General features: G+C 39.1%; 1 protein-coding gene across 1 annotated transcript; it reads right to left on the bottom strand.

Moving 5' to 3' along the window:
• Positions 1–8,987: 8,987 nt before the first annotated feature.
• UTS2 (urotensin 2) lies at positions 8,988–12,798 on the bottom strand. Its single transcript, XM_010168529.1, has 4 exons — positions 12,722–12,798; positions 10,360–10,535; positions 9,728–9,771; positions 8,988–9,104 (listed from the first exon to the last, which is right to left on the bottom strand). The coding sequence occupies exons 1-4, from the start codon at positions 12,796–12,798 to the stop codon at positions 8,988–8,990; spliced, it is 414 nt and encodes a 137-aa protein (XP_010166831.1).
• Positions 12,799–13,435: the final 637 nt, after the last annotated feature.

The raw sequence follows: 13,435 nt of genomic DNA, 5'->3' as shown, positions 1-13,435 counted from the left end.
CAATCCAAACCATTCTATGATTCTGTGTTTTTTCTGTTGATGTTAGGTCTTTTGCTTTTTTTCTTACAAAGCTGATTGTTGCTATGATTGAATAGCTTGTAACACTGGAATGTTAGTGAAGATCAGAGCAAGTGTGTTCAGCAAGCTGAAAGATGCTTTTAATCACAGAGAAGGTTCAGGAACATAGAAACGCAAAATAGCCGACTTTTTCTAGGTGTGGATTCATTCTTTAATAATTTTTATTAAGAATGATATCTTGTGCCTCATTCTTTTATCTGGTATAACTCTTGGGCACGCTGATAAACTACTTCTGATTTATATTAGTATGTGTTGGAGAATGTCCTAATCAGTGTAAAGTGCTTCCAGGTGCTATGGAGATGAAAACAGCAGGGAACTAGTTCCACAAAGATCCAGGGCTCCAATGATGAGCTGCGCAGAAAATATCAAGGCAGAGAGGGGCACATTCATGTACTCATGCAGCAGAAAAATCTCATGTCTGTTACAGCACTGCATGCTCTATGTGCTGGAATTTTCAAAGGTGGCAGTCTGAGCTGTGGTATTCTTAGAGCAGGAAAAATTGAGAAACCTGTGTCCTTGGCTCTGGAACGGGACCAGAAATTAGTCTTTGTTTTCCTAATAATTTGTTGATAAAAATCTTGTGTGTCCTATTGTGTTAGGACCACGTGTTTGATTCAGATAACAAAATGATGTCCGATGGTCTCACAGAAAATTCTGTTGAATGTTTACATCTCAAATGTCAGGAGAGGTATTGATATGCAAATATAAATATTTGATATCTGAAGTGCTAAAACTGTTCCTAAGCAGCAGGTCATGTTTCCAATATAGATTGTAATTTTGCGAATGCAACCAGGCTTCTGACAGTACAAAGAAATGCAATATTTCTGTTTTAATACTTTATTTCAGTATCATACCATTTCTCAAGAACAAGAAAAACCTGGTCTATCAATACTCAGGTGTTTCAGCTTTTTTTTTTTTTTTAGTTGTCTGGTATTGTTGCTGTTCAGTCTGCAGTCCAAATCCTTAATGAGCAGCTTGCTTATAAAGCTGAAAGATAAGGCCTTCAAATTCAAGGAAGTCACATGGCTTTTTAGCTCAAAGCTAAAACTATATGTTCCACTTACCAAAGAATTCATTTCAAGATAAGTTGGAGGTGCAAGTACCTGCTTCTGAAAATAAGGTATCTGTATAATCCCTGCTTTTAGAGCGATTTCAGTCTGTTGGTGAGAGGTTTCAAGAGATTGCAATGTATCATGCTAACAGGATTTGACTCTTTGAAATACACTCATAAAAAGGAGAATTTAAATTGCTCTGTTCTTGTTCCTTTTTAAAGGGCTGTGTTACATGTGATATCAGGGAAGCGAGTTGTGAGGCTGCAATGGCTGACGACAATATGGAAAACAAGGGAAAATCGCCTCCACTCCTGCAACGCTGAAGACATCAGCACTTGTGTCAGTAAAACTGCTTGTTATAATTACCATTCCCTTTTCCTCTGGCTCTGCTGCGTACTAGCAGTGAATCTATCTGGCTGTCTCTTCCCAACATGAGCAGTCACACATGTGAAACTAAATCTTCCTCCATTACCCCTCCACTCGTGGCATGATTTTGAAGAGTCTGTCACTGAGTATCTGTTTCCCTTCCTGACCTCACAGACTTGACATAGAATGTGTTCTCTTTCTAACTTTTGATGAGCAAAATACAAAAGTTTTTTCGTTCTGGGTTTTGTTTGTTTCTTTGTTTGAACTTGGCAAGTAAGAGTCTGAAAAGATGCAGAGGTGAAGAACTTACAGTGGTGAACCTAACAGGTCAGAGCATTTTTTACTCTCCAACTAAGGCAGATGTGTTGAACCCAGCACTGAAACCAAGCTACAACAGTGCTCTTCACTTTTGTTTGTTCAATATTTAAAGGTCTAAATTGAAGATCCTAATACTCTGAGGCTTTAAAATCACTGTAGCTTGTTCGAGAATCCAATATGCTTTTTAATGAGCAGCTGAAAACTGGCCAAGTTACTCTGCATGGAAATGCTTTTCATTAACTTGTGCCCATCAAAAAAATAAACTGAAATGAAAAGAAGCAAAACTATTCCCTCTGTTTTCATGATGACTGTTTTGGAACCAAGTCGTCTTATAGTTTTTGCTTTTAAAGCTGTGCTTCTCAAGATAGATGTTTAAAATTAATTGAGGGTAACTAACTGGTTTGTGAATCCACTAGAGATTAAATTATGAATAGCAATCAAAAAAAAAAAAAACAACCCAGAAGTAACAATTCAGGAGTTATTTCCTTTTGCAAGATCTGCTTTTTAATAAGAGACACGGAAAACCACCTCTATCAAGGCACTACTGCCTAGTTGTCAATTCAAGTAGCTACATGCAGTCTTTCACCTTATGTTGCTAGCACTCTGGAAGGTGGATTTGTATCTTAATTTTTTTGTTGTTGTACTGGACTAGCTGGATGAGTTGAATCCAGACGTAGCGACTAGGGAATTTGAAGCCATTTCCCTGTTTTGTTTTTGTTATGGTGATGCCAAAACCAAAGAGAGATTACACTTAATTTCTTCTGTTTTCTTGAAAAGTCATATGTTGTAGAGCCAGACTTGAACATTTATACCACATATTCATTATTTCTTGTCAGCGTTGACTACCACTACAAATTTTAATCTCTTTCTTTCTAATTGAGTCTCTGGCTGTTGAAATCCATGGACGGAAAATGAGTTTGTGCATAGTGCCAGTTTGTTGTTCAGAAAGTGATGACTGCTTTCTCTTTCAGTATGTGAAAGGACTTGTTCTCATGTTAATACTTCTAGCTTAAAGCTGAATGTCTCAAAGTGCTCTTCAAACAGGAAACACTTCACTAAAACCTAGCAAATTTTGCCTCATTTCCCCTTTCTTTATCAAAAGTTGGATGTCATCAGATTTTCCTTGTGGTGTTACTAATCCCCTTAACCTTCTCAACAGAGAGAGTTGTTCTGTGTAACTCTTCCTTTTCTGCTACATGAAGGATTTTAACTTTCTCAATTTCATTTACTAATAAGCTTCAAGTTGTTGAATAAGTTAAAAATACTGTGATCTGCAGAGCATTGAAGGAAAATTATATTTATATAAAGGTTTTTGTTGCTTTTTTAAAATGAATTCAGTGACAATCTTTGTTAAAGCTTATTTCAAGGAAAGTTATTTTTACAGAAAAATTAAGGCTAATTTGACTCAGGCAGCGTTCTTTTGATTAGTTTTGGTTTTTTGTTTGTTTGTTTACAGTATGCTTGCCTGCTCTGATTGTACTTACTGCTTTCTGTTTATTTTTAAGCTGCATTTCATTTGCCTTTCAGTTTTTTCAGCTTGAACTTGTTTCTTCTTGTGTTGTAAATCGGCAGAGGTCCACACATCCTCAGTACTACTTGTGTTTGAACTTTAAACAGCTCTTATCTTGCTATATATAAACAACTATTGAAGTCTCTTATTTTATGTACTCAAGTAGGAAAATGTGGGCAATACTCTATACCGTTCCAAGTGTTTTTTTCAGCACTTTCCAAATACAGTATTCTGCTTTATAACCACACTGCCTAAAATATTTGCTCTAAAACATGTAATAAGATGCTTTGTGTTATAGGTTCTTTTCTTAACTGGAAAGTCTCTTAACTAACTTAACTGTCAAATTAGACTGATGCACTAGAACCCATTCTAGTTAGCTGTGCTTAAATTAAAATGAGTGCTTTAATGTATTTTGAATTAATTTGAATATTCTAGGTAAGGATGTCTATCTCCTTCAAAATAGTTTAAAAGTAAGCCAGAAGGAAAGTTTAGCTAATCAGCTCTTCTGCTGTACGTTATTTCCACTGTTTACTTCTTGCCTATGAACGTGAGATAGTTTGTGAAGTCTTAGCAGGCATTTGATAAAACAGTTTTTCTTAGTTTAGGAGAATGGTAATATGTACCTAACACTTGAATAATGCTTTTTATCCATAGGTTTGGAAACTTGTCAAAAAGATGACTGTCATTATCCCAGTTGTATAAAAAGAGCCAGAGACAGAAAGGACTTGCACAGATGCATATCCCCAGTTCATACCAAATCCAGGAGTATAATTTGGGGTTCTTCACTCACTGTATCCTGTGCTGTCTTTGCTACACGTGATCAAGATTCTGACGTGTACGTAGAAACTTGATCATATTAAATGTGTTTCTTGTTTAGAGATGTTAACCCTTCTTGTACCACCTACTGCTCTAAATCTGTAGGATCATATAGCAACAGAAATCCTAGACAGTTTTTGTAGTGCTGTGAACACTGTAGCCTCTGATTGTGCATGTACCTGGGAGTTTGAATGCAAAGTTTGTAATCCTGGCTAAATCTTAGGCACAAGATTCCTTATTTGGGGCTACGCTAGTTCTGGGTTGTTATGGTATGGGAGAAGAATGTAAGAGGAATGAAGAGGTCAATCAGTGCCCTGTGTGACAATGAAATTAAATTAATGCAAACGGTCTTGGCTGCAAAACCAGGTTTAGGACAAAAAAACAGTTTCTTAAGCTGCTCTTTACACCACTAGAACTACAACATCTTGCAATCTAATGCCTTATCAGGCCTTTTGGGAAGGACTTCGTTTCTGTAAGTTTTCAGAACTGGCAGTTTTTACTTCAGCTTTTATTAATCTTTCGGTCTTTATAGTTTGCTGGAGTAGTTGAAGTGAGATCCAGTTCTGATCTGAAAGACCAATGGAGTAAATGTTGCAGCCAGACTTGCACATGCTGATTTTTAATGTGACTTTGTTTTGTCTGGCATAATTAAAATGTTGCAGACAGTTTAGAGCTGCTTGGAAGGTCACATTTTGGTGATCAAAGGGAAAAACACGCAAGTACAGTAATGATGCAGTTACTGCCCCCTGTGGGGGCATCAGCAGTTTGGATACCCTTGGTGGATTTCACTGGCAGTTTTTTTTGTTGCATTCATAAGTACAGAATTATGTTTTTAAAAGATGAGTTGATGTGCAAATATTTTCATGGCATTGCTATGAACGGGAGGGACCCTTGTGTATTTTACAGTGTGCAATAAGTATTCGCTGAATGAGTAGTGTATTGGTACGTTTCTCTTCCAGCTGAATTGAGTTTTAAATCACAATCGAATGAATTTTTACATCAGTTGATAGGAATATTTTATTGAAGTAATATTCAGCTGTGGTTGAATTTACAGTTGTGATTTTAAATGTACACTTTAAAGGAGCTTCTGTTTTTATAAATAAAACTGAAAAATATGCTGCAAAGAACTGTTTCAAATGTGTGTTTACTTTTGTTGTTGGTAATTCGTAGAAAATAGACTTTTTAAGAGAGTATTACTTACATTTTTCTGATTGTACGTGGGTGTTGAGGTTGTGGGTACAGTGAAAATGGACATGTAGTGGCCATTCATCCTGTTTTGTGGGGGAGTTTGTGGGGTTTGGGGTTTTTTTTATCTCCCTCTACCTTGCCTACTTCAAGACATGTTATTTCCTTTCTAATTGCATCCCACAAAGAAGGGCAAGTATCTTTGGAATGTAAAGGGTTATATTTGGATGTGTAAGCTGTTGGGGTTTGGTATGCAGGATTTAAAGATGCTGTCTATGCTGATTTAGTTAGAAAAGGTAAATAATAAACACTGTGGGAGCACGTTGGGCCCACCATGTTAAAATATGTGTTCTAGAGGAAGTACAGGGAAACAATTAATAGGTTTAATTCACAAGCATGTCTTATAGAGCAATAAAGTTCTTAAATAATGGCAGAGAAACAATTTGCTCATCTTTTTCTTCTTTAAGGGACTTTAGAGAGAAGTGTGGTCGACAGCGCTTAAAGAAGCCTTGCAGGTGAAAGGCAAAGTCACAGGGAGTTACAAGGTACAAAACAAAGATGTAGCATCTTATTAAAATTGGCAAAGAAAGAAGTAATCTTAGATAAGTATGTAACTCAAGGTGCTTCCTGCAAGGTAAGTGTTGCAGTTCCTTGAAATACAGGCATGTCAAAGGTAACATTGGATATATTTTTGCTGATGGTTTACTAATTTTTAAGAGGGTGACTTGGCCATTCTAAACATACTTACAAATGTGAGCCAAATTATCTAGGTATTTTTGGTCCAAAAATTATGAGAAGTTAATAGGCTGGTGAAATGAAAAAGTTCCAGGTGCTGCTCTGTTTTTATTCAGAGATCTAGGCAGTGGCAGTCCAGCTACACTACTGGTTTGTCAATAGCAGTCATCCTCCTGCCAGCTTAAGTTATTGCTCGCAGTTTAAAACCTGTAGCTTTCACCTCTGCGTGGATGTCAGAGGTGCAAGCTGAATTGTGTACTTTGGTATTTTGGGGAGATGGTGAGAGATAAGTATTGGACCTGTGATGCTTACTCACCCAGATCTCCAAAGTAAAGGGATCGTAGCTTTTCTGTAGTGGGTTTGCTCCACGGTTGTATCAGCTTTCAGGGTGTGTATCACACACTGCTCCTGTGCAGCTTGAACAGGTACCTGCCTGCTCAGATCCTGTTTGATGCTCTAGTTTGCTGCCTGAAACCATTACAGGCGGGCTCAGGCTGGTGTAGACAGGAATCTTGCAACTCATTTCCCCAGCTACAGTTACACCTTTCTGCCTGCCCTGAGAGCTCTGCCCTGACGTGTAGAAGGGTGATCAGCTTGGCCTCCAGAGCACTTCCTAGAGTCTCTTTAGTTTTCTGTGACAGCTCCAGCCTTCTTGTCTCTGGCCTGCAGAAGAGAGGAAAAGCTCAAAGCTGAAATCTCTAGGTTATAGCAGGATGGGGGGGAGAAGCAGAGTTTGCCCTTTTCTGTTGCCAGCTGGCTGGGCTCTACACTCTTGGGCCCTGCAACTGAATTTATCTGGCACCTGCCATTAATGTTTCTTTCAGGAAGGAGGCAGCTGAGTGTGCAACAGGGTCTCAAATGGTCGTCCTTCTGAGACTACCAGTCTGTCCAAAGGTGCAAAGGACATGGAAGTTTCAGGGTCATTCTGCTAGACTAGAATTAGCCAAATTCCTCCCCAGCCCCCACTGCTGTGCTCTCGCCTAGCTTGAACACCTTAAATTGTTTGAGTATTGCGTCTTTAGGTGCCATAACTGCTAGCAAGTATTTTTGTGGTATTGAAAGCTGAAACAGTTTAAGGGTTTATAGCCCAATTACCTTGTCTTGACTTGCCACCTGACAGCTCTCTTCATTCCTTTATTCTTGTATGTAGATGGCTAGTGAACTTTCTAATACTTGTAATATTTATTATTATTATTATTATTATTCATTGTGGTTTTATTTATTTTGCTTTACGTCTGCAATTTTTGAAGTAGAATTGAATGAATTTTCCCCCCATCCAGTCTTTGTAGGCTCTACACCTTTCCCTGTCCATGAAATAAATCTCTTGTAGATGGTTATTCATTTAGATAAACTTTAAGTCTTTTCTTACAAGCTTACAAGTCTTTTCTTACAAGACTGATGAGGTGGCAGGAAAGGAATAATTTCCAGACAGGCACTGACTTGCTCCATGTGTAAGAAAGGGGTGAATGTTCAGAAGATTTCAAATAGCTGCATAGTGCATCCTGCTGCTCTGCATTTGTAAGGACATTTTTCTTTGCTATAGCTGGCCTCATCTGTCTTACAATTTATATGAAGTGAAAAAGCTGTATCGAGCGTGTAGGCTTTGTTTAAACAGCACAGTTAGAGATTTATGATGCGTATTATTGAGATCAGCATAGCATGTATATCACTATTAGGTGAAGTTTACTTAAAGCTTTCTATGAGCCTTGATTAGCTCAAAGTTTATGTGAAGTATGTACTGAACAAGGTAGTGCTTCACAGCTCAGACTGTTTGTACGTATTATAAAGACTGCCATCCCCCAGAGACAATTCCAGACTCTCTAGTTCTATTCAGATACTATCAGGAAGTACCTGGGATTGAGAAAGTATGCTGGTACTCTACGTACAGAGGAGTCAGACTAGAACCCTTTTGCAGCTGCTCTTTTGTCTTCTCCCTCATTTACTTTAGATGCCAAGATACAATAACATTATAAAGTCCATGTGGTGGCTCAGGGGAACAGATCTCACTGCCATTGAGTGCCCAAGCAGTAGGTGGCTTGCCATACTAACACTTGTGATCTGTGTCCATGTGTCATCGTCCCGCATCTGTGTGTGCAGCCACATAAGCGCAGGTCACAGGCACTGAATCTTTTAAGCCACGTCGTCCCTGTCTGCCTCCACTGACTTGTCCACTATGCGGCTGTAAAGCCTTGACAGTGACTACCATAATGTTTACCTTCCATGCCGTGCTTGATGATAATCAGACACAATTCTTAAAGCCCATGCTGTGTACAGGCAACCCTGTTGTCATGGGCAGCCAGGGACTAGGTGAGGTGCTGCAAAGAAATAGATTTGTGGCTCTTTCATTATGGGTAACCCAGAAAAACAGTTATCTCTCTCTCTGGTGGTGGTGGGAGCAGACGCTTGATCCTGACACACGCTTACTGTTTTTGTGGTGCCTTGTGAATGGCAAGAGGGAACTGGGCACTGTTAAGCTGCCATCCCTCACCAGCTCAGCATCATCAGCGAATGCAGTAATGACCCTTTCTTCTTGGCACCCCAATCTACATCAAGTGAACAAGTGGCAAAGGAGACAGCCCTCTTGCCTCTGGACTTAGGTGCAGTTGAGGCATTACTCTTCTGGGAGGTTTCACAGGACCCCATGGGAATTGTTCTTCCCCTACCTGAGTTCTCTTCATGTTGCATATTTATCTCTTTGTCCCATTACTTTCTTCCTGTTGTGCTCAATTCTAAGAAAATACTACACTGTTCACAGTAAAATTGCAAAACATCAAGAATTTATTAGTTTCCAAGTAGCGCAGAGTCTAAAGTTAGGAGCTGTCTTCATATTTCTTTGTTCTCATTTTAAATCAAGCCAATCTATATACATGTTTTTAGACATCTGTATAAATTATGCAGCCAAAGTCAGGGAGAGTTTCTTCTCCTGTTTACACGCAATATTTCCAGAAGCACTCGGAAAGGTTCCCACGTTTCTTGTACTGTTTCCTATCCTTGGTCAAGAAGCGGCCCAGCAAAGCAATTCGAGGATGATTTCCATAGAAAGTCTAAAGTAAAACAGCATTAGAGAGGTTACTGTTGGATGGTAAAAGTTCCCAGCAGGAAAGTGTGCTCTTCACTGCCCTAAGTGATTGCCCAGCCCTGTGTTCTGACTGGGGGAAGGAGAGGTGGTTGCCCAGTGTGCCCCCTGATTTAGATGATGCACTAAAACTAGTCCCTGTCTTCTGCCTTCATATTTAATTCAGCAGACAAGTGAACAGGAATGATGTTTTCTATTTACCTAATGGTTCATAACAAATCTGATAATACTGCATAGCCTATGATGTAGTGGAGGAAAAAGATGACATGCAGTTAATACTGGTTAATGTGCTGGCCTGGTCTGGTGAAGCTGTAAATTGAAATTAGAAAGCTGCTTTTCTTGGTAAAAAGGTGGAAGGAGGTTTAGAATTAAATGCTCTGGATTATTTGCTTTTTTTTTTGCTTTTTTTTTTTTCTCCCCTGCTTATCTAACTGCTAAGTGATTCTAGCTTCAAGAACACTGTGACATACTTTAGTCTATACTGTTTATGAAGTCTGTTTATCTTAAATGATGTCTCGGTAACAATTCAGTGTAGTTTAAAATGTGGAGTCTTATTTTTCTTGTTTCAGTGACAGATGGTCATGTACTTACCTCTTTGGTGTTTTCCCTTGGGTTGTAGCTGCTGGGGCTAAGACCTGGTAGAGGGGAAACATGATAAAATGTTTTAGCATTTAGAAATGGTTAACTTACACAAGTCATTTTTGTGTGCTGCAGTCCTATAGCCAGCAGAAGTCTGGACTGGAATGTTCAGAGGATCAGAAAGAAAACCTCTTTGCTGCAGCACAGCCAGTTCTTGTGACACGTGCTTCCAGGGTCTCTGGGACTCTGAAGATGCAAGGCGTACTGTCCTCTTCAGCAGGCATCTGTTAGGTTTGTTGCCCCCCAAACCATTTGTTACTATTGATTCTGTGCTTTCTGCAAGTATTGATGTTTTTTAAGAGACTGTACTTTTTTTTTTTTTTTGTCTGCTAGCTCCTTCTAAGACGATCTTTGCCTTGTCCCGGGTTTGCTATATGGAGGTTTTACTAAACTGATTTGGAGACGTTTCCATCTAATAGTGAGCTGTGAGCATGGCTGCTCAGCAGGTTTCCCCAGTTAACTAAATGACAGCTGTTGGTTGCATACACATAATTTTTTATTTCAGTAAATACCCAGAAGTCTGGGTACAATATCTGTGGAAGCTGGACACGCAAACCTCATAAATTGCTGTGGTAAATCCTCACCTGCTTTGTTGTCTTCAGTCAGTGTGCCCAAGAGATCTGGCAGAAACTGAAGCAAGGAATTGCTTCCTAGGCTGCCCAACCGCTCCAGATTTAATCTTGAATCTTCATCAGCTGTATATGGAAGATGACAGAAACAAGCATATGATAAGTCTTTCGCTTTGAGTCCCTGTTTCAGTCTGTCTGGGATGATTTCTGATCAGCTCTGTTGGCCTCGCCTGTTGAAGATTATCATGAAATCGCCATCCATCCATCCATCCTCATTTAATGAATATAATGATACTTGGTTGGTTTTTTTTTTTTTTCCTTCCTTTGAGAAAAGACAGCTTCCTGATGTTAATCTCAGATTCTCATTTCTCTGGCAGATCTTTCTTTAAGAAAGTCTTTTGACCAACAACCGTCCCTCCTATTGCTTGGGAGGGACCTCATCCTTCTGGTACCCAGCAGCAGACAGCCTAGGCATGTATATATTTTTTTAATTTTTAATCCATAAAGACAATACTTCGTGTTCAAGGCCTATTAACCTGCTCAGTTTCCCAACTATTAAATGCAATAAAATGGGGGGGAAGGGCAGGAATAAATGTAGGAAACTTTAAAACATATTTTGGCAGCTATGCTTCTTAGTGCATTTCAATCATCTCTCTCATTTAATGTGTGTACCAGTACAGATATTATTACTTTTTCTGAAACAACAGATTGCTGATACCTGATGGAATTAATTTGTATGTGCATAGAGAATTTAGAATTCTGTAACTAGCCTATGTCCTAAGTTAAGTTGCCAGCAGGAGCCCTTAGCAGTGTTACACTTGAGGTAAATAAGGTTTTGTAATCTGACCAGTAAATTTCACCTTTGCTAATATATAGCAGACATTTAAAATTGTGGGCAATGAGAGGGAGATATTATCAAGCTCTAGTTGTGTAGATGAATATAATTTTGTAGTTGCACTTTTGGAGGATACTATGGCATTTTAGTTGCTATTACCTGCAGGGATGGAGGAGACCGTATGTATAGCTTCTCAATAGGGAATATATAAAAAAATAAACTGCACAAAATAATCCCCCAACATTTCAAAACCTGGACCAAGATCAAGAACTTGAAGACCTTGGACATCCGTGTTGTTTGTTCACTGTACAAAATGACATTTGCAAAGGACAGTGAGGATTTCAGCACAAGACTCTGAATAAGAATACTGTAGCTTCCCTGTGCTACATGGAGAAAATTCATACCTCTAGCCTTGTATTATTTTTTAATTCAGAGTAGAGTTGGCAGGTAAACTTGCTTTGAGATTTAAAAAAAAAAAAATAAAATAAACAACCCTCTTTAATACAGAGTTCTTCTATCTTACCCAGCCTAGAGACTCTTTGTATTGGCAAGGAAGATTTAATAAGCCTAATGGATGTCTTCAAACAAATGCATTAACTGTTAGAGCCAGCTTGTTCACCCTCTGATGTGATAGATGTTATTCATACTGAGTCATGGTTGCCTTTAAATGCAAGTTCCATAGTGGAAGGCTTGAGAAGGTGCTGGCTTAGTGAGTCCAAGATTTCCAAACCAAACTAGGGACCACTGATACCTATAAATCAGCACAACAGCTGTTGCACCTGCAAAGCAGGTAAGAACAGCCACACTTAATAGTCAGCTTTATGCAATAACTTTGGGGTTGATTTGCCTGTTATTGCAGAACTCATTTCAGAATCTCTTCCAGGACAGGTCAGGTCTGATGACAATAACCTTCCAGACTCTCTTGTGCATTTTTACTGAGCCCTTTCAGTCCTGACTTAAAGTATAATTTCAAACTTTGAGGACAGCTTTTTGAAGCCAAGAGGTATTCTTTCACTGGACTGAATGTAATCTGCATTAGTGCAAACAAATAGCATGCTCAATACATTGCTATTTTTGTAGTATAAGACAGACTTGAGTATTCTTGATCTAAGTAGGACGGCATTATTCTTTGCAGTAGGTTTCTCCCTTTTTAAATACAGCATCAGTGAAACATAGCTCATTTTAAAGTGTAGCAAGAGGAGAGACCATACAGCCAAGTTTCTTTAAATTACCCAATACCTACTAATACTGATTCAAAGACAGATGCTGTATATGCCAGCTCAGACTCAGTGCCAGAAGGCTCAGCTAGCCTGGATCCTGGATCTCAAAGCATGAGGAAGAAATATTCAGGGCACCCAACCTCCCCATTTTACAAGACTAGCACCCACTGATGATGTCACTTGCACTGGTGGTATTCTGATTCCTGCTTTTTCTACAGCTGATCAGCACAGAAGAAGGCCCCTTGGAAAGCATACCTGCTTCTCTTCTGATTTTACCGCTCCAGCCCCTGCTTTATGACCATTAAAATCAAAAGACACTTACCTGAGAGTTGGAGGGAAAGATGAGAGAGGACAGGAGAAGCTGATAATAATGAGACAGTAGAATGCCAGCTTATGCATCGTTGCTGTGTTGAATGTATTTTGTCTTTGTCTACCCCTGTAACTCAGAAATCCTGTCTGACTGTTGCCTCTGCTCCCAGTTTCACCCATTATATAGCCGCTCATGACCTCACAAACATCATCATGTTCTCTCCCCCTAAAGATGAGAGAGGACAGGAGAAGCTGATAATAATGAGACAGTAGAATGCCAGCTTATGCATCGTTGCTGTGTTGAATGTATTTTGTCTTTGTCTACCCCTGTAACTCAGAAATCCTGTCTGACTGTTGCCTCTGCTCCCAGTTTCACCCATTATATAGCCGCTCATGACCTCACAAACATCATCATGTTCTCTCCCCCTTAAAAAAAAAATCCAATGAATTTATTGCCTATCGATTCTAAATGGAAACCACTTTGCATTGATGTAATTTTTCAAGGTAACAGTTCATAGACAATAAATTTACTGTCTTACAGGTTGGTGTACAAAATGGATATTATATCAAACCAAGCACAGTAAAGTTTATAAATCTGGCATTAAAAAAAAAGTAACTTCCAGATATAAATCATGAGTTAACAGAAGGGTCAGTCGTTGGTTGAAATGACCAGACCAGCAAGACAGCTGATTTATGAGCCTTAGCAGGCTTGACGCAAAGCATCTGA

Source organism: Antrostomus carolinensis, unplaced genomic scaffold (genome assembly GCF_000700745.2).
Source record: "Antrostomus carolinensis isolate BGI_N321 unplaced genomic scaffold, ASM70074v2 scaffold7740, whole genome shotgun sequence".
NCBI lineage: Eukaryota > Metazoa > Chordata > Aves > Caprimulgiformes > Caprimulgidae > Antrostomus > Antrostomus carolinensis.
This window is presented reverse-complemented; position numbering and strand designations above follow the sequence as displayed.